A 21,512-nucleotide genomic window follows, 5' to 3' on the forward strand; every position below is an offset into this window, starting at 1 on the left:
CAGTGTTCCGTATAACGTGGGAGTTTATAGTAACCCTAAACTGGCGGTGTTCAGAATTTACTCATCAGTTGTATTCACGAGTAGAAATATTCCGTATTGCATCCGATACAAATAAAAAAGTAGTTTATCTATACACGTGTTAAGAAAGCACGAGCGGGATAAAAAGTAGGTACTTATCCTTATAACACCTTTATGGCGACTATTTGTGCATATAACAGATACATAGGTGTAATAACTACCTGAGGAATTATATAAACTACCGTCGCCTATAGACATGAGCAGTACCATGGACATAACAGAGTATACAGTTTCGCCCATGATACTCCCCATGCGTTGCCATTCCTGAGGACTCAGGTGTTATTCCTCTGTACCCAGTAAATTCACGCCATATCTCACCCTTCAAACCGAAACACAGCCATGCAAACACAGCTACTTCACGGTTGAAACACGAATGGGACAGAGGTACCCAAGCAATTGACTTTTGTACAAAGTCTCCCTCTGGTAGTACATATACATATATATACATAATTAATGTGACAATATTATATTACCTCTAAAAAATTTAAATAGGGTGTTATGAACATTATATTTGTCAAGTCCTTGCATAATACAAGATTTATATTAATAAATAAACATTGTTTAGGTAAATATAGCTAGAGACCCTTTCCTCAACGACTCCCTAAAGGTACAGAATTATACAAAGCCACATAGCTGCTTCCATACAAACAGTCAGTCAGTTAACACTTGTTTGTCGTTATTATACCGCGAGTAATAATACTATAATAATATACATATACATATCGTCGCCCACTGAACACACTGTAGGGGACAGATTGCAAACATTTTAGTTGTCCACACATTCTTACGATTCCGGAAAGCTTTTCGCTTGTATGTTTTTCCTAAATTGTGTTGATATTATAAATAAATCCGCCCTCAATATATTCTTGGAAATTTATACCAAAACGGATTTATTAAACAAATAAAACCATAAATTGGTTAACAATGCAAAACAGGAAACTCAGCAATCAAGATTGTGTATCTTGTATTGTTGATATCACAAATGCGTTTTAGACGAAATTCATCATAATCATAATGAGCATTTGTGAAGATTATAAAGCTTTTATAATACTTGTAAAGATCATGGACTATAAAGATATGATAGGATATATAGACAATGGGATTACATTTTGATGAAATATAAAATGAATGAAAATATTTTATGTAAACAATTATATTTTAATTTGTGTTATTTTCAGTTTACAGCTAAGAAAAATAGCTATTGATTTATAATAATTAATACAGCCCATAATAACAAAGGCAAAACTACCAATTAGAGAAACAAACTGAAGATTGATTCTGTTGACTTTTGCACGATTACATAGAAGATAGATTTCTTTTATTTTCTTGAGTTTTCTGTTGTTTACGATAAAAGCACCTATTATTCAGAGTAGGTTTATTAGGAGTTTATTGATGGTCGAATTTTGTCTAATATGTTTGTTAGATAGTGGTATTTTATATCTCCCCATGAGTGCTACAGGCAAAATAGTATATTTTGTATCTATGTTTTATTCTCATTACCTTTCTTGATTATGGGGTTTAAACTTTATTTGTCTATATTTGTTAAAAAATTAAAGATTGTTTTGAATAAATATTAGTTTACTTAGTTAAAAACAGTTGAATATGATCTTTACAATATTTCAATATTACAAGGACAACCTTCCTCGAATGCCATTGAATTGCATATTTTAAGCAATTAAGTGGCATATTTGTTATTACGATTTGATTGGCTAAAGACACACCCATTATTATTAAATGTATCAGTAAAATAACTTAAAAAATTCCTTACATTTTTTTTGCATTTTATTCATTCCCATATAAATCTTACCTTTTTAATACGAGTACGTAGCTACATATTTATTTCGATGAAGTAAAAAACCTCTAGCGTCTAGACGTAAAAGTTTCGTGCTTATGTTTAAAACAATAATTCGATTAATTAAACTAAAAGGCACGCTATTTTTAATTCTTTTGATGGGTCGATAAACAAAGTGTTGGATTGTTTTCGTAAACAAACGGCTGTAAAAGAATGTTAGGTGTAACTGGGACTGGCATCTATTAGCTTGGAAGTATGGGAGCGGTGCCGACCGAAGGCTAGGCATCGACACCTGTAATTTATTAGATTTGTTCCGATCCGGGGTAATCTGGTTATAGGCGACCCGGTGGCCGCGCATCGCTCCGTTGCCTACTATAGGAAAAGTATTTCGAATGGTGGTTGTATTCAATTGGGCATAAATAAAATTATATATATATATATATATATATATTCTTCATGACTAAAAATTACTTTTAGCAAAATGTAACCGACCAAGATTCTATCTATATTTATACTGCGTCGACTAATATCGAATTGGAAATGAAGATATCTGTAGAAGGACCAAAGTGACTGATACGACTTCAATCGCCAAGTTGAATTAGCAATGGACCAGTGAGAGTAAGGAAACCGAAGTCCGATAGGGAAGAACATTTCTCAAATAGCATCTGGCATGGTGATATCATTAGAAGGCAAGAACAGAGTAAGGTGATCCGCTTTAGACGGAGCGACGATCCATCCACGATAAAAATCCATTAGAATATTAAGAGTACATTTCAGATGACTGCGCAAGACGTTGCCTTCATTTTACTGATACAATCATTGATTTTAATATAAATTTGTAAAATTTTTATAGTATGAGTTAGGAACATTATAAATTATTATTGATACGCATCTTTAATTGGATATCATGTGAAGCACAAACCAATTTTATTATTATTATTTGGTATAAAAATTACGTTTAGTATAGATACTTTATTCGTTTTGAGAATTGTGTTGACAAAGAATCCTAAAATCAGAAACCCTCACGAAATAGGCTTTTAGCATTGTATAAACTAATTTATTACTCATAAAAATTACCTAAAATAAAAGTAGAATAAAAGAAAAGTTATTTATATCAGAATTGTGCTGATTGTTATCACGGTTAGTGCGTAGCGTTTATTGTAGAAAAGTATTCTGTTATTTTCGATTTTAAGCACTAGTTTGCTTTTTTGGTATAAGATGTAACTGTAGAAACGTAATATGTCTGTGTCATCCTATTAAAATAAAAAAAAAATGAGAAAGTTTGTAACGATGAATGGGTGTTTATTACTCTTTCAGCCAAAAATTACTGAACGGATTTGAATTAAATTTGGTAATTCACGAATACAGCTCGTTATTAATAAGAGCTTAATAGGAAATTTAGGCATGTATTTATTTACTATTTATATACTCTGTAATTTACATCGAATCTACTTTTTCATAATTTTTTATATCTATATTGTCAAAATATTTTGAATTATGTTTGGAATTGAACTTTCAAAACATCAATATTGCATCGTTGTAAATTTATACACTGGTTAAAATATACCTTTTATATAGGTTCAGATCAAAATTAAACAATGATTTTTGCATGGATGATGTAAGAGAGGTTGTTGATTTAATTTATGAAATGAAGCTTATTCCAGTGAGGGCGGGCATCAGCTATTGTTTGGGTCTTTTGTTTGTTGGCATGCTGGATCCGTTAATAGCGTTCTAGCATTAAAATTCGGGTCAGGTTGTTGACACAAATTTATGAGAGGTTCGGAAAAGGGCAACCTTGATTTTGTTGGGTTTAAAGATAAAAGAGAAATTATATTCAAGTGATAATTAAATTTATAAATTGTAGATGTATTTTTCAGACCATAATGTCACAAACATGTAATATTGTTGAAGATTAGAATTAAAGTATTTCTTGTAAAAGCATTGACATTTGCTAACAATGAAATTAAGGAGTATTAAGAGAGTATCTCGGGGTATATTAAAACCATCTGAAATAATCGTGACATTCGCAGTATTTTATATAGAGCACGTGTAGGGCTCACGTAATTTTCTGTGTGCGTTACGATAGTAGCGAGGCATGTGACATGTTACCTTCCGCATATAAATGTACGAACTCTACCATTTGTAAAATGTAAAGTTCTGATGTAGATAGTTCGTTTATTTTATAGTAGCGGTAATTTTCTATCCCTGAGAACTTGCAATTCAATTACATACCCTATATTAGCATAAGAAAGTAACGGTAGGAGCTGGCATTAGGTATAATTATTGTATCAGACAATTTATTGTAGAAAAAATCTTATTACAGCTCAAAACTATTCTTTTAATGTTGAAGTTTATTAACATATAAGAAATATCTCCTCCAGATCTAGCAATGGGATGTGAAGGGCTTGTTAAGGTAAGATAATACAATAAAATTTATCCTGTATACAAATACATATTAAATGCATCGAGAAAGGTAGGACATAGCAAGACTTCTTGTTTGAAAATTGGAATTGTAGTGAGTAATCACCTTCCCTCACTAGTCTCATTTATCAGAACTTCTAAGGCAGAAGGATTTCAAGTTAGTGACGCGTTCATAATACCAATGGTACTGCAAGCCTTCACAAGATACAATATCTGGGCCATAGTTTTCTAAAATAGGCTAACTCTTTTACGCAATTTTTGCATAAAATTTGAAATTTCAGTGTAAGTAGTGAATTATTTTGTCAGATAGTTAATTTCTTCTTTACTTAATAGTCAATTAAAAAAAAAATGTTAAAACCACACTGTTCTATACGGTTGGTCATGGCATGATGTGATGAGTTAACGGGTATAGCTTTTTATTTACGTGGAAATATAATGGGCAAATTGATTTCGTTTTGTCTATGGTGGAAGCATAACACTGTCGGAAAATTAAATTGTTCTCCGTCGCATATGTCGGAGTCTCTGCAGCTATCTATATAAAAACAACAAACGCGTCTGTAGATTCTAATATTCGAGACATATACTGATAATTATGTAGCGATCCAGTAAGAATCTTAGCGACAGACAGGGTCTCATCTCATTTGAATAGTCGAATACGAGCGAAGATTAAATTAGGGGCGAATTCGTACAATTACATTATATATTGTATATATGTATTGTAACATTTATTTAAATGTAAAAAAGAAAGCCGTAGTATTTGTTTATTAGTATTTTTCTTTCCGTAGTATTAATATTTTTCTATGTACCTATAAAGATTCTCTTAACACTACTAGTTTTTTTTAATTAGTAAATAATAACTATTGGCTATTATAAAATAATAAGTAAATAACTTTCAATGTAACTAACATAAAACCAAAATAAGTTAATAATTAAACCTAAACAAGAAAATGTCAGAAACATCAGTGTTTTTGGGATGATATAAGAAGTCTAACGATACTCCATAGATTTATGTCTCTTCTAAAATTTACGTATTTACATATATGAACCCTAAAAACGTTACACATCTTTTTTGGGTAGTATTGTAAAAAATGTCCAATGGAAAAAAAATCTATTTACGAAATTTTATGAAGTTTTATTATAAATGTCTGTAATATTAAGAAGTTTAGTAGTAATTTAATGTACTCGTAAGTAGGAACAAAGTAGTCTGTTCCGGAGTGTATTGGCGGAATTGGTGGCGCACCTCTACGCACAATAGAGATATCGGAAAGATTTATAGATCACGCGAGCCTTGATTAAAAACGCTATAAATGGTACGTGGGCGGATTTAATTTCGATGATTTCCATACGTATGTGTGTAGCTGGAAACCGACTAGCGAAATTGCTTTCTAGGTCTCAAACCGTTAAATGTTAAATTGAATTGCACGAACTATCCTCCACAGGATTTCAGTTATTTACGAATTGAATTGGCATTCGTAAGTCTTTTATTAATATCGTATCTATTACTAAATATAATAACGTCTACAGATGATCGTTACCACTTTTCATCAAGAGTGTTTCAGCTTCTTTATCATTCCAACGAAAATTAAATACTATATTCTATGTTCCATTAAAAAGAAATATCGTAGCAACAATAACATAAAAAAGAGGTAAAGTTTATTTCTTTGTATAGAAAGTCAATCTGGAAATATTGATGTTAATTTTTTTTTATGGGTGAAAATGGTATGGTAACCCCGCCTGCGCTAACGGTATACGCTGGCGGAGCACCAGTGAAAGGTGATAGATGAGAATGAAAACAGACCAGTTAGCTCATCATGATGAATTCATCAGGAATTAACCATGATAGTTTCCAGGGAGAACTGCGAGGAGGTCGACCTGGTTGGGTATATTGCTAGCAATGGGATTCTCAGTCTCCATTACTAACAATCCCTTTCCCCCCTGATGTTAAATATTATTCTCCTATGGAAAGCTATATTGTCTTTAATTAAGGCAAAGCGTATGCTGAGAACGCAGATGTGACAGTTGTGCAGATTTGATCTCGTAATAAGCAAGTCTTAGATTTAATCAATGTCAATAATCTTAGAAACAAATATAGTTGTGTATGCAGTTATTGTCCAGTAGGTCGTTGTATTGCAGTAATGACACAGATTACTGTGCGACGCATTGAGAATGATTTTGTATTGCTTTGGAACCCATATTTTATTCATTTTAGAATACAATTTAATTTAAAATTGTATTTTAAAATTAAAATATAACTTACCTATTTTCAAATTTAAAATACAAAATTTAAAATAGGTAAGTTATACTTTCAATGAAAATTCTTACGGATATAAGATGAAATAGTTTTATACTGTCAAAGTTGTGGGTGACAGTAAGCAGCGATAAAATAATTACAAAAGTAAAGTTTGTACAAATAAGCCATTATTATAAAAGATACTTCTATAAGCAATGTTAATTTTTAATACCTGTAACTTTGGATAGCAAATATATTGACGGTCTCTAATAATATTTCATGAATAGCACTAGATACTGAATTTAAAAAAAAAATTACATGACTTTGTACAAAAGTTGCAGTTAAAGCAGTTGTGTTTGCATGGCTGTGTTTCAGTTTGAAGGGTGGGATATGGCGTGAATTTACAAGGTACAGAATAATAACACCTGAGTCCTCAAGAATGGCAACGCATGGGGGGTATCATGGACGAAACAGTATACTCTGTTATGTCCATGGTACTGCTCATGTCTATAGGCGACGGTTACCACTTTCCATCAGGTGAGCCGTCAGCTTATTTGCCATTCTAATTTGTATAAAAAAAATACAATAAAATACCCATGGTAGCCTTTGCACGTAGCCATTCTTAAGGACTAAGCTATTATACCTCCATACCCCTCACTCTTTGAAACACAGCCAATTTATTTGATTCCGAATATAAATGAAAGCTTTATGACATTTTAATTAAGCTTTATTACCACTATTAGTACAAATAGTTAAACGAGAACTAACAAAAAATGCTCCAATTTCTATGTAAATTTATGATCATTTACATTTGAAATTAATAAGGCGAAGCTATCAAACTTTAAGTACCTTAAAATATATGTAAATGAATCATTAAATATATGTAGGTGGTACTGTGAATTTAAATGGGTAAAAATAAATTATCAGGATTCAGGAGTAGATAATCTTTTGTCAACGAGAGATAAGTTTGGGAACTCGTTAATTAATTTTTCAGTTATTTATTCATTCAACGGAAGCCTTAACAGCTAGGCTTCCTTGTTAAAAGTGTTGGCAATTCAATTAATATTCAGTAAAATTTTTATTCACAATAGAAACTTACCATTTATATTAATTACATTAGTTAATTTATCGATAGACACGTTTTCACCGCACCTGTAATTTTTCATGAGAATGGTAGTGAAAATGCTAGAATTGTCTGCTATTTATCTATAAGGATAACGTTTTATATTTTAACAAATGGTTTCTTGTTATAGGATTACTGAGATAATTAGTAAAAACGAACATTATATGCTTTTCGTGTAGTTTTTGGACACGAAAGTACTCGTATTGTAATAGATCGGATATCTACTTACACGTGACGTAGTATGTTGTGTGTTAGTACAATATTAAAATACAAGACAGATAGAAAACAAGTTACCTTCGCATTTCCTTCTGCAATTTTTGTTATTAATTATTACCGATACTATCATTACTCTTAGAAAAGCAATTGAAAGCTTCAAAAGTACCTGCAGCTCGTGCTTCCTTGCATGCGAGGACCATGCTGTGTCGCACGTCGGGGTTATCGTCTGCTATGGTTTCGCCAACGGCCACGAATCGTTCCACGGCACAGCACACAGCTGCACCTACGCGCTGCACTGCCGCGCCACCCGCCGCTACCTCGCCTCGTGTCGCCACCAGGCTACTGATCTGATGAATGATAAACGAATGTATAATAACCTATTATCTCACGTCCTAGTGGGAATTTCAGAAGATTTTTCCTTAATGTTCACTTACGTACGTTATATAGGGAAGCTTTATCTAATTTTTTTATTAATTTTTTTATTTACGATATTATCATTCATTTTGGTATTTTGGTGGACTATATGAAATAGTACATAAGTAAAACTTTTATCTCAGTTGTGATAACAGCTGATCATTACTAAGAGATGGAATAATATATCCATCTATCCTAATGGTGTACATTTGTAAGGCTCCTGTAGAGAATGAAATAATGGGAACTAATTTAGGTCAGTGGGTCCATAGTAGTAAATTCATAGAATTTAACCATGACAGTTTCCAACAGGATTGAGTGGAAACCATCCTGAATTGTTATATATATTTCTAGTAATGACCCCTAACAACTCCATTACTAATAATTCATTTCTTTCATCACATTTTTTCAACATGTTTTCGCTTTTTTATTCTTAAAAGTTTCACAAGTGCACCTTATATTTTAATGTAATAACTACCGGTTTAACTTACGTGTAATTAGATCGAGAAAATTTGACTGGTTTCGGGACTAATTCGGGACCTTTAATCATGAGCGGTTGTGACGTTATTACATTAAAATATAGTTTCGCTTTTTTTTATTTATTATGATGAAGGACTTACGATAAATATTTAATTACGATCAGTCTGGATATTAGAGATATATAGAAACCTTATTCAATTAGTAAAAAATGTAGTTCCTAACAACCAAGGATTTTAAGAAATATTGAAAGTTGTGAGGATATCGAATAACACAATATTTACTTCGAATTCGAATGCAAAAAAATTTCGGTGCAGCATAATGAATTAATGGTTCTAAGTAATCTTTCTCCTTTAACTCCAACATAAAATAGGTACCATGATACGAGGATGGATTAAAAAGTTCGCGACCTCAGCAAGAAAACAATATTAATTTTAAACAATAGTAAACAATAGTAATTTTATTTTTCCACGCAATCTCCACTTAACTCGATGCACTTCTTCCATCTGGTTTCCAACGCCATAAACGCTAGTCATAAAAAAAGTTTATTTAAGGCCTTCAAAAAAGTCTTTTTTGGAGTTAGATTGTGTGCAGGTATTTGATGACTGCACGTTGCTCAATTTTCTCCATTCTTTAAAAACGCTGCACTTAGGCTTACAAAAAATTAGTCTAATTTAAAAACAGATAATGCTATTGCGATAGAATTTTACAATGTGGCAACCAGAGAGTAAGCAAATCGAATGAGGTCAGTTACATTAAAATAGTTCAAGTATTTATGTGTTAGGCCGCGAATATTTCGTTCTATCTTCGTATCTGTTATTATGGTAATATTCATCTCATTTATTGGGAGAGACCGTATCCAGCCTAATAATAGGACGATAACGTGTTTTTATGATGACTGTGATAATGTTGGACTCGTATTCAATTTCTCTCTTATTTGTTTAGCAATGTAAATCCCTATGGAGTAAGATATATCTTCATATATTCGTATATTATAGCTTTTGATCAATATACACATGTTTTAATAAAGTATCTTACCTCTTATGAACGATTCATGATTTAAATGAAATGGAACTGCTCATAATTTTCGTATTGGATTTTATGTCACTTTATATTAAAAATCTGTATTTATATCGTATGATAATTTGTTTCTATTGGTATGTTAAAACAGGAACGAAAACCGTTATTCGTTCTGTGCGGTCGTCATTCGTTTTGAAATTTCGTAGAAAATTTTATAGAATAGTGCCGCCTTTTATTATTTAGTATTTACTACAATTTATTTTCAATATGCTTACAACTATAATCCCTAATACAATAGTCAGAGGTGTTAGTTTACTATCATGAGTACAGTTATGACAAATATAATATTCGATATGTTAATGTCACATTTCGCCAAGTACTTTAAAATTCAATATGGTCAAGTGTAAGTCTAACATTGTCTTTCGTATTAGTTTGGTTTATTATTCGATTTTTTCTTTTACTGAAGATTTAGTAAAAAAAATAATTTCACATATAGTTTTTATTCCCTTCAATTTTATTACTTGCGAGCTTTGAAATTGAGTAAAATATTCCAGGAATCTTTTAGATTTTTTTTCAATTTCTTAAATAATCTACATAAACTACGATATGCACTTTTTTCTTTCAATTGATTGTTTTAATAATCTACGTGGATATATTTACGATAATATCTTATTAATTTTGTTGTTATTATAATTATTGTTTTGAAAATTATCTATATAGGTAGGTATATATAGTATTATTTATGTATCTGTTGATGCATGAAAACATAATTATGTATTATCGAAGATGAATTATTTAGGAAAAATGCATCACTAGCTGAAATTGCTGAAATCATTTGTAACGTTTGATACGTGTAGTATTTCAAAATAATTATTTAACTTTTAATGAATGTCGCTTTTATTTTTAATAAATATGATATAGAAATATTTAGAATTAATATTTTAAAATGTGATAAAAATCCCGTCTGAGATTTTTCGATACGATTTAAAAGAAATAACTTGTGGTTCGTTGAAAACTGCGGCGGCAGCGGCAACGTCTGGGAAACGAGCGAGAACGCGGGCTGCGAGCTCCGATCAAGGTCGCTCCTGCACGCGATCTTCTTCGCCACCCCTGACTACTTGTTGCGCTCCACTTATCTTTTTTCTAACATCATCGGGCGTTACAGCATGATCGCGCATCTCTGGTGGGGTTGTCAGAATTTCCAGGCACGGATCGCGTTTCACAACCTACCTGGGTCTCCCGGCGCGCGTATTCGTCGTCATCGGAGAGCGCGTCCATGTCGCAAGAGGGGCGCGTGGCGCGCGGGCGGTGGGCGCGCGCTCGGCGGCGCGCTGTCCGCGGGCGCGCACACGTGCTCCGTGGCGCTGGCGTGTCGCTGCGGCACCGCGCCGCTCCGCCCGCGTCCGCCGCGGCACTGACGGGCCCGGCGCGCATCGATCGAGCCTTCCGCCCGCCCCGCGACTATTCACCCGCTCTCAGTCCACGTGGCCGCCCGCCCTCGTATTTACAAATGACTAAACTAACTTTTACGTAGATTGTTAAATAAATATATCGATAGATTATATTGTCATCGCGTTTGCTGAGACCCTAAAAACTTTTACGAGTATTCGAGCAAATATACATAAAAATAATCGACGTAAACCGATTCAAATTATTTCAGTGCATTGAAAAGAACCGCCACTCGATATTTTGCTACTGCGTCGGCGTATAGAAAAGCGCAACAGATAGTCGACGCAGGCGGGAAGTTATGAACGCAAACGTCAGCATTCGATGTGACGATTTCGAGAAGCGACGTGACGGCGTTACTGCAGATATAAAAATAAGAGTGAATTTTTAGACAAGACGCGTAAAATTCAATGTTATTATTGGACTTCCCGAGCGACGTCAGAAAATCGTCGACTCAATCACGTAAGCGTAGTACGTCACAAGCGCCGGTCCACATCGTAGATCATGAAAGTAAAGCGTCTGCGAGAGCGGAGGGTGGCATGCATTTTTGGCGTACCTGCTTAATGAGGGGGAGCAGGGTTCTCTCGACGGAGCGCGTTTTTATCTGTGAAAGGTCGAAATCAGGAAGGCCGCCGGCCGCCATGGTTGGCGCGGGCGCGGGCGCGACTGCGCGTGTGCGCGCGCATGCGGCGACCGCCGCCATTGGCGGCCGCGGTCACGTGGCACTACCCCCCGCTCGCCGGCCGCCGTCTTTACCTACCGCCCGCCCAACTATATCCGTGCGTAAACACACGTTTCTAAACTAACCATTAATGATGTTGGAGTTTTTTATTTTGTTACGATTGTAACTTTTAATTATTTAGTTGTAGGTATTAAATATTTATTTAATTTATTACCAAAAACAGCTGAGACGAATTTGAAGTGACGTTTTTCACACAAATGTTTTAATTACTCAGAATATGTACTTTGTCTTTTGGATATTTTGTTTATCAAGGGTAGAAAGCAAACTGATAATAAGATTTATTTTTCTCCTAATGATACGATAATAGTGCTATATCTAAAATGAAATAATTCTCATTTTGAGTTACATATTATACATTATTTTAAGAGTACTATAAATACCGTCTCATAAGAAATGCAAAAACTTGACTACAAGAAAAAGGATCGTGGTGATCTATTAATGTCTTCTACAGGCAAACTATATATATTCAGTTTTGGCATTGTTCAGTGTTATTTGTAGTCTTGGCAATACAGTTTATCAAAATCTTTGTTTGTTATATTCACCAAGACTGCTCATGTCTATAGGCGACGGTTACCACTTTCCATCAGGTGGGCCGTCAGCTTGTTTGCTATTCTAAGTTAATTTTTATAAAAAAAACTAACGTTTCGGTTGCCAATTGCTAAAAAGATATAATATAATAAAATATTAACTTTATAAAATGAAACGCCAAAGTCAGGGTTATGTTAATTTAAAAATAGTGGAAAAAGCAATTTCCAAAAAGGTATAATATTTATTTGGTTAATAACAATTAAACAATTGATTACTATTGCACAAATTTAATTTATTTTCTACGATTAAAATAGACAGCTAATACCTTATCAATAATCATTGGCACAATATCACAACAGTTGTCAATGATCCAAATTTTCAAATTGATGGCAATAACAATAATAAATCAGTTATAAACAAGAAACATATATCTGCAAGATCTAATGATAGGTCTTAAACCAAACATCATATTAATTTTATACAATATCTATGTTTTTAGTAATACTGGAGTACTATGGAATCTATTGATTCTTAGGCACATACACTTTAATTAATACCACCATATAATTTTTCTTGAAAAATTCATACAATTGTTACTATATGCTTTGGTGATTGCATTAAATTTAATGTACTATATCATACTTATTACAAACTCAGTTTTATTTTTAAATTAAGGTGGTTCAATTAGAAAGTTTATAACTGTATAATAAACTATCTATATAATTGTATATTACATAATATATTTTTAAAATACCTATTGAATAGTCTACAAATTTCAGTTCTCGATTTTTAATAAGCACTTATGGTTGTTATCCTATCTGCTATTTGTAACTTCAAACCAGATTCTAACAATCTCTTTATATTTCAAAAACACATCTGGAATGGAAGTACTATCAAGTATACAATAAGTACTGTGAAGTGAGTGGATTAGAATGAAATTTCAAACTACGAGATGACAAGATAGCTAGTAGGCCACCTGATGGGAAAACGTCTGCTGTAGACATATATAGCACAAAATATTCTGTGACATCTATAATAACCCTCAATTTGTTGTCACTTCTGAGGACTAGGATGTTATAAATATTTTAACAATAAGGTTGTCTATCTCTTTGCCTTATATAATTGTTTTACCTCAAGAATTAGAGAGATCAATATTAAATATATATACTTGTAAATATCTTATCACATATTCTTTTTTTTTTTTCACGTAGATAACTAATTATAATAAACACCCATACTGATTTGCGGGCGCCGTTTATTATATAAAGCTTGTTTCGAACTAACGCTGTCTTGAGAACTGTCCGAGAGCCACGGACTTTGTCCTGGTGAATTGCGGACTTTGCGTTTGCGAAGACTCTCAGTCGGTCCTAGCGTAGGCCTTAAAAGTTGTTTGAAACGGAAAGGTCCCTCTGTGTAGTCATCGTCGGAACTGAAGACTGGCGTTGCAAGAATTTCGGGCGAGTTTCGTAGGATCTTCCGTAGGTCGGACTCAGGGTCATATGTTGGATTGTATACTGGTCGTGGAGCCGGTTGCGCCTTATTGGAGTTTTTTACTAGTTCGTTGATCTTGTTGCTGTAATATAAACTGATATTAGTTTACGTGTCTAAAATTATAAATGTCAAGTGTGCTCTTTTCGTTGCTCCTTTGTTACATTTTACCGCTTTAATTACTTAGTTAATGGCCTTGAAATTTGTTTTACATACTGTATTTGAGGTAGAGAAGGAACTAGACTAAGTTTTAATCAATATGAATTCAAATAATTAAAATGTGTTTTTTTTTTTCACCTTAAATTAAATTAACACAGAAGGTGGAAACCTCATATTAAGTATAAACAATATTGTATTACGAAGTGCCGCCCTATATAAAAGGAGATGTGTACTACCAACTCAAAATTGAAAGCAGTGGGTTTTGTAACCCGCAATTATGCACAAGAGTTCTTTAAGGAAAGGTTTTTAGTAGTGGCTTTAGGAATTGGAAATAACAATTGCAAAAAAAGAGGAATAGAGTTTTGAAATAATAACTAATAACGAGAAATTAATAAGTAAATTTAAAAAAAAAACGTACATAATTTAATTAGCAAACGACTGATACAAGAATGTAGTAAAAGTGATAGATTTACTTATTTCTAGGGCAAATGTGATTAGTAGTTTTTACTCAAACAAAAACATAAGATTATAAATATCAAGAATACATGCAGTATAATAAGTATAAGTATTAAAGAAAAAGATTTCGACAAAAGTAGCGCTTTTACTGTTTCTAGCATATGACGGCCAAATAATAATCTACCGCTAATAAAATTAAACTTTCAATGCAAAAATCAATTCATACCATTTGTTTCTGTTTTCCAAAGGTAAAGCACGAATAAAATTTCAATAGTATTAGTATTATCTACTGCCAGAAGCGCGTTAGATTATTTTCCACTTCGTACCTGACTAGACCACTACACTGTCTGCTGCATGGAAGGTTCTTCCAGTTTTGGTTGTTCTGTAAATGCCTGTGTTCACAATGTTCTTTGTTGTTTTGTTGGTATCTGGAGAGAAGTAATTTTAAAATGCTTTAAAATCAAAAGATTTTCTCGATGATTTCATACATTCCTAAATCAAGAATTGACTTATTATAAAATACGTACTATAAATGCTTTACAATAATCCAACCAAAATAGATATTAAAATAAAATCATAATTTTAAAAGATAAATAAAATTTAAGAAGATTATTATAAATGTATTATGATTGATTAGGTACTACTGTACATGTTTTATCGTAATACGCTATTTAGAAGTGATGATTAGTTTCTCTGCTTTCGATATTCAATCTTACGAATTAGCGGACAAAAAGTAAAAATAATCACGTAAAATTGACAGTTTCGTAACATATTCAACATTTAATAACGGCACAAAAACGACACAGCTTGAACAAGCAACGAACCTGTTCCGCCCGACATCATACTCTTTCCTACCCAGCAGTGGTTCATCCCACGGCCTTGCGGGGCTCTCGAGGAATTCTGGCGATGGACTGGTTCCCCAAGTCCAATAGAGATGCATGAGTTAATATAAATTATGTAAATATTTATTTTATAAAACATTATTGTGTGCGAATTTGTTGAAGATTGAATAGATAGTTTATGACATCGCAAGATCTAGGTTAATCAACGAAATCTTTGGTTAATCATAGTTACTTAACAATTTATAGTTACATTTAATTTTTAGAATTTAGAATGGCAAAATAGTTTGGAATAGTTGAAAAACTATTTAATGGAAAGTGGTAACCGTCATCGATATATATAAATGGCACAAGGGACATTATAAATTACATGGTGATACTCGTTCTAAATCCCCTCATGTTTGTCATTCCTGACGACTATAAACTAAACTACTATAATGTTATGCCTTCATACCCTGTAACTTGACTACCATATTCACTCCAAATCGAAACGCAGCCATGCGATCACAACTGCTTCACGGTAGAAATGAGTAAGATAGAAGTACCTAAGTATCTAGTATAGCGTTGCCATCCTTTGGATAAAGCCGAACAGTGATAGGATTTATGACCTCTTGTCCGGCCAAATTTGACTGAATCCGCCCGTCCGGTTTTTATTGCTGCTGGTATTCCGCCAGCGTATACTGATAGCGCAAGCGGGATTACCGTTCACCTATTAAAGAAACCTCATCTTACGTACTTTTTTAACGTCTGTCTTTAACTCAAAAGGCTTTTAAATATGTATTTTATTTGATAATTTTGTCCTTTTTATTATAAACGTCCGACTTTAGAACCCAAATATCTGGCCTTTTTAACGAATAAATTTGGTGTTTTGATTTTTACAGACGATATCGCTATTCAAGTACAGTCGTTAACGTATTTCTTTTTAATTTACCTAGAAAGGCGACTAGCATCCCGTTCCACCTGCGACGGCTGTCCGCGAATAATGGCTGGCACTAGGGTGAATCCTGGTGGCTGTCGGTACTCTTCTGGAGGCCGCTGGACATCTTGCAAACGAATGCCTGGTTTGTTTCTTCGTAGATTTTTATGCAGCTCTTGGTTTTTATTGTGAACCTGAAAAAAAAATTATAAATGTCAAGTTATAAGTGCATGTAAAATATAAGTATCTCTACTTGTTTCAGCAAATATCTTATTCTTACTTAGTTTAACTTGGCATTGGAGCATTAGATAAATTATTACATTTTTCATATCTAGTTAATGGCATGTTGGTATTGGAAGAAATTTGCTGAAACTTCTACGAGTTTCGTCCCATACTATTCTGTGTTAACAGTATTTTTTATAAAATTATACCAGTTTATGATTTAATATATAGTTTTACAGAATATGTACAGACGTTATTGCTGGAAACAAATCTGCAGAGAGGAGCGAAATAAGGTCAATTTCTGTCGATGGGTTTCGACTTACGGCACATATACTCAAGGATACCTGAGAATCTCAGACTTATACAGCCGTATACAACTATAATTTTGTATACTCAAGTGTAATTCCTTAAGAATAAATGCGTTACCTGTTCAGCGAAGGTATGCAATTGCGCGGCGCGTTCCTGCATGGAGTACTGGTGCATGAGTACCGCGGCGGGCGGCGCGGGCGCGGGTGGCGGCGGCGGCGCGCGGCCCTTGGCCCAGCGGCGGCGTGCCGTGTACCCGCGGAAATCTACATTACAAAGGATTATTATTAACTAGCTGTATCTCGTGCCTTCGTTTATTTCTCTAGGAAGATTGTATAGGTCGTATCGTGAATAACTTCTTCTTCTTCCTAGAGAAATAAGCTAAGCAATATACTAGAAGGAATTTTTCAAATCTGACTAGTAATTTCAGAGATCAGTGCATTTAAACCAACCAACTTTTCCTCTTTATTATATTAGTATAGATTAAAACACACTTTCTTAATAAAAACCTCTCCTGATCTCTCCAGATCTGAGTTCGAATGGCAAACAAGCTGACGACCCACCTGATGGAAAGTGGTAACCGTCGCCTACATACATGAGCCAGTACCATGGACATAACAAAGTATACTATATAGAGGATACTATAAGTATAGTATATATATAGAATATATTTTTTCTGTTGAAGTAAAATTTATAGACTAATTAACTTAATACAATTCCAACATGTTCTGTACCATATTAACCTGTCTATTCGTTCATGTCTTAACTTACTATTTTAGACGTCAAAGATTTTATACCCCGCCAATCATACAACACGCAACTGTTACCATAAATACTCATTTATGACTTTATAAATTGAATACGCTTCAATATGCCAACATGAAATGTCAGGTATACGATCACGCAAGCTCATTCCTTTTAGATGAAAATATCAGATCATTCAATAATAAAACAGATAATATAATAATATTTTAGTTATTAAATGGATATAACAAAATTAGTAGCTATAAAAAATAAAAAAAAATGTTTTTACTTTTTTTTTAACTCGTTTAACATGACTGAGTAAGAAACATAAATTTTTTTACTGAAAACTTTTCACTAAAAACAAGTTTTTTACTGTTATTCGTTTTGGTTAATTCATTTGTTGTTGTATCACTGTAATTAATTGATTTATAATCCTTATCACTATAATTAATTTTATAATGATAAACATATTAATCATAAAACCGACATAATAAAATGCTGTGCGAGTAGCTATAAATAAATACGAACGGCTCTGTATGACGACTGCTGCTCGGTTGGTGTCTACATTCTCTTTATCGCCGAAGACTGTTTCGTTGCTGTCACTGTCATCCGATGTCATACGGAGCAGCACCTTAGCCTTCATCATCGCTTTGTTCTTATTAGGCATACCTGTAATGATAGGTATAAAATTGACGTATCTTCGTTTTACATGATATAACCAACTAAAAAAATTAAAATAATTTTTTATTATAAATTCGCGACTCATGTTCACAATAGTCTCATTTCTATTTTTTTTTTATCTTTGCATGAGTTAGGCATCTTTACAAAAGTTTTGTTTATTACAGGTACATAATGATATATTAAATTATAAAAACAATAAAAGAATATGAACTAAACTGATTATACACTAGCTTGGTTAAGAATTAAAAAGTAGAGAACAGAATTAGATTAGAATCATTTCTATTGAAAAGTCTTTGGAATAAATCTGTATCTGCGAGTTTCTGGTTTCATATACATAGATAACTCATAACTAAGTGTGGGCATGCTGAAAATTGCAAATTACAATTAGTTATGCAGAAATGCTAGAGTTAGTTATGCAAAAATAGCCACATTACCATTACATGTTCATGAGAGATGGCTGTTTTCTGTATAAGTAATAACTCCAATTTACGTTACTTACCGGGTTTCTGTTTTCTTTGACTGTCCTGTTCTCTCTGGAACTCCTTGGCTAGTTGTCGCTGTCGCTCCTGCAGCCGCTTTCTGGTCAGCCAACCGCGGACGTGTCGCTGCAACGTTAGTACAGAAATGGCCATCTGCGCCTTTAACCGCCGGTAGTGGTGGCGGGCAAGCCATCCTCGTACGCATGCTTGCACCAAAATTATTTTTCTTGTCTGCAACATATATAGAGATAGTTTTTATTGTCCCGTTAAAAAAAATTGCGATAACATATTAAACAAAAACAAAAATAAGGTAGAAAGATATCACACTGAAAAATTAATGGACGGCCTTATCACAAGTCTTATCGATGAAAACGATCTTTTCCAAAAGATTTATAAATGAATTAGCAAGCTACCTATTATTTATTACATGAAAATATTACCTGCTCTTCATAAATCCTAGCAAGAACTTCAACGTGATAGTACTTCAGAAAGACTTTAGACTTGCCCAACGCCCATCCATCCATCTTCAACCTCATTAGTAAAAGTCTACATGAATCGCGATCACTTTTTATTTTTTCATCATAACTAAATGCTAGAAAACCATATCTGTAAATTATAATAGATTTAGAGTTATTAAAAAATTTAAAAAAATAATTGATATAATAAATTTAAATTGAACATTACATGGAGAAATATTTGAATACCTTTTCAAGAACTCATCAAAAGTAAGCCGGTGGGAGAATCCATTTTGCCTGATCCTAATTGTTTCTAATACTCCAGTATATCTAAGTTGTTTTAGTATCTTAGTGGGATCGAAATGCCTTGGTGATCGAGAGTCATTTGGCTTGAGACATCGTACGAATTGGGGAGTGCCGCTAACCATCTTCTGGAGTAGCTCCATTAGAGAGAACCTAAAATACGTCGCCACCGTCTGCTGGGCTCGAGACTGCGACGCTAGACCTCGGCTATTGAATCGGTCCTAGAAATAATATGTGAAATTCTAATAAATTTTCTTTAGATACTTTTGGTTAACTTACATTACAAGAGAGGATAAAGTGAATGAAGGAGATAATCATTTCGTTTGGGATAATTTTTTCATCATTTCGTAATCATCTTCAAGCGACTTCATAAAGAAGTAGATTCCAAATTAGGTTGTATTTTATTTATTTTTTATGTTCGTTACCTCATAACTCTGTCAATTGTAAATAGATTTAGAAAATACTTTTTTATATGTATATACTTACAGATTGGTCCTACAGATTTTTTTTTCAAAATCGGTTCAGTAGTTTATTTTTTAAATAAAAATAATTGAGTTGTGCTCCAATTGTAGTCGATTTTTTGTGAAACACAATCTTAATTATTATTAATTACTAACTCTTAGACCGTGGCTCTTAATCCTCTATTTGGGCTTTAATCCATTCAAAGTCTGATTACGTCTTATACATATCAATATAGTAATTCTAAGAAGTTTAGTATTTGTTATATAAAATGTGTATATCTATTTTTTATTAAACTACTAAAACTACTTTATTTACTACTTTTTTTGTTCTTATGTTGAATTTTTAACTAAGTCTCATTTACATACAACCGAGTGCATCAAATCTATAATTTTGACAATTTACAGTTACAATAACTAGTAACTTAGCCGATAACCTACGAACCTACCTATTTTTAAAAAAAATTAAGTTAATGGGGTAACTAGGATGAAGACCGTAGAAGCGAATGATGATAAGAATAATTTATTTTAACAATAATAGTTTGTAATCATGTTTATAATAGAAAATAATAGCCATGGTATCATATTAAAATATTACTTAGTAAGCACTCATATAATCATACTTGCGGGGAAATCACAATTTTTTAAAATATCTTATAAAAAAGCCACGGAATCTATATAATATTTTTTTATATCATAGATTCAGATCAATTAATTTAAACATAGAGGAATAAGATTTGTAAAAAAAATTACTACAAAATAATATAACCTTGACGAAAAATAAATGATTACTCTTAACAATAATTACAGGCAATATTTTCTCTAAAAATCTTTAAAAATATTTGCAAATAATAGATTTTTGTTTATGTTTTACGTTAATTTAACAGATAATGTGGCTGTAGCCAACAATTATAGTTATCTGTTAAATGTTAAATGTAAAAGTTAAAAGTTGAAATATTACAATTTCAACCTTATCCCTTATTGCATTGTAAGCATTGACAGCGAATTTAACAGTTAAAAAATTTTGATGCACACGGTCGTTAGTTTCTTAGTAGTAAACTTTTATTAAAAAAAAATATTATAAATAAATGTTTAATTATTATTGTTGGTCAAAATGTATTTCTTATATATGTTTAGGTATATGTATGTCACTCACCCTTATTTCACCAGATGGACTTTCCAAGCTCCTTGTATCAACGTCGCCGTGTAAAGGTGAATACAAATTGCCCGTTTTAGTTATAGGACACTGGAACAGGAACCTGATAATGTCGTATTGGCTCTGCCTCATTAGCTGCACCACCTCAGGCGGTAAGAAATTTCTATTCTTTTCCAGAAAACCGTCAGCTTGGTAAACGACGCGGCCAGCGAAGTGGTGGATAGCAAAACAAACTGCGTCAGATTTCGGTCGCACGTAGTATTTACTTTTTACATTGTTGTGGAATTTTTCTGTAAGTAATAATCATGATGTTAATTCCAATTCTTGTAAATTATTCCAACCAATCCGATATTTTGAAAACAGGAG

At 33.0% G+C, this 21,512-nt stretch overlaps 2 protein-coding genes across 10 annotated transcripts in view; both read right to left on the minus strand.

Moving 5' to 3' along the window:
- The window catches only part of LOC113518306 (alpha-catulin), an 84,728-nt gene extending 73,168 nt beyond the window's left edge, over nucleotides 1–11,560 (minus strand). For 4 of the 6 annotated variants that reach the window (XM_052902846.1, XM_052902841.1, XM_052902850.1 and 1 more), the window contains exons 1-2: nucleotides 10,999–11,559; nucleotides 8,027–8,207 (exon numbers count right to left, since the gene is read on the minus strand). In XM_052902846.1, coding sequence (XP_052758806.1) covers nucleotides 8,027–8,207; nucleotides 10,999–11,202 — 385 coding nt within the window. In that variant the 5' untranslated portion in view covers nucleotides 11,203–11,559. Of the gene's footprint in view, nucleotides 1–8,026; nucleotides 8,208–10,998 lie in introns of all 6 variants that reach the window. The other 2 variants (XM_052902839.1, XM_052902863.1) reach the window with 1 other exon arrangement.
- Nucleotides 11,561–12,755: 1,195 nt separating this feature from the next.
- LOC113518180 (myosin-IIIa-like) overlaps nucleotides 12,756–21,512 on the minus strand; it is a 41,985-nt gene continuing 33,228 nt past the window's right edge. The window contains exons 13-22 of one of the 4 annotated variants that reach the window (XM_026902979.3): nucleotides 21,147–21,436; nucleotides 19,479–19,753; nucleotides 19,215–19,380; nucleotides 18,795–19,005; nucleotides 18,143–18,283; nucleotides 16,991–17,136; nucleotides 16,358–16,536; nucleotides 15,412–15,498; nucleotides 14,914–15,015; nucleotides 12,756–14,057 (exon numbers count right to left, since the gene is read on the minus strand). In XM_026902979.3, coding sequence (XP_026758780.2) covers nucleotides 13,700–14,057; nucleotides 14,914–15,015; nucleotides 15,412–15,498; nucleotides 16,358–16,536; nucleotides 16,991–17,136; nucleotides 18,143–18,283; nucleotides 18,795–19,005; nucleotides 19,215–19,380; nucleotides 19,479–19,753; nucleotides 21,147–21,436 — 1,955 coding nt within the window. In that variant the 3' untranslated portion in view covers nucleotides 12,756–13,699. Of the gene's footprint in view, nucleotides 14,058–14,813; nucleotides 15,016–15,411; nucleotides 15,499–16,357; nucleotides 16,537–16,990; nucleotides 17,137–18,142; nucleotides 18,284–18,794; nucleotides 19,006–19,214; nucleotides 19,381–19,478; nucleotides 19,754–21,146; nucleotides 21,437–21,512 lie in introns of those variants that run through there. The other 3 variants (XR_008253790.1, XM_052902828.1, XM_052902835.1) reach the window with 3 other exon arrangements.

This window comes from Galleria mellonella, unplaced genomic scaffold (genome assembly GCF_026898425.1).
Source record: "Galleria mellonella isolate WM207_F2 unplaced genomic scaffold, CSIRO_AGI_GalMel_v1 utg132, whole genome shotgun sequence".
NCBI classification, from domain to species: Eukaryota; Metazoa; Arthropoda; class Insecta; order Lepidoptera; family Pyralidae; genus Galleria; species Galleria mellonella.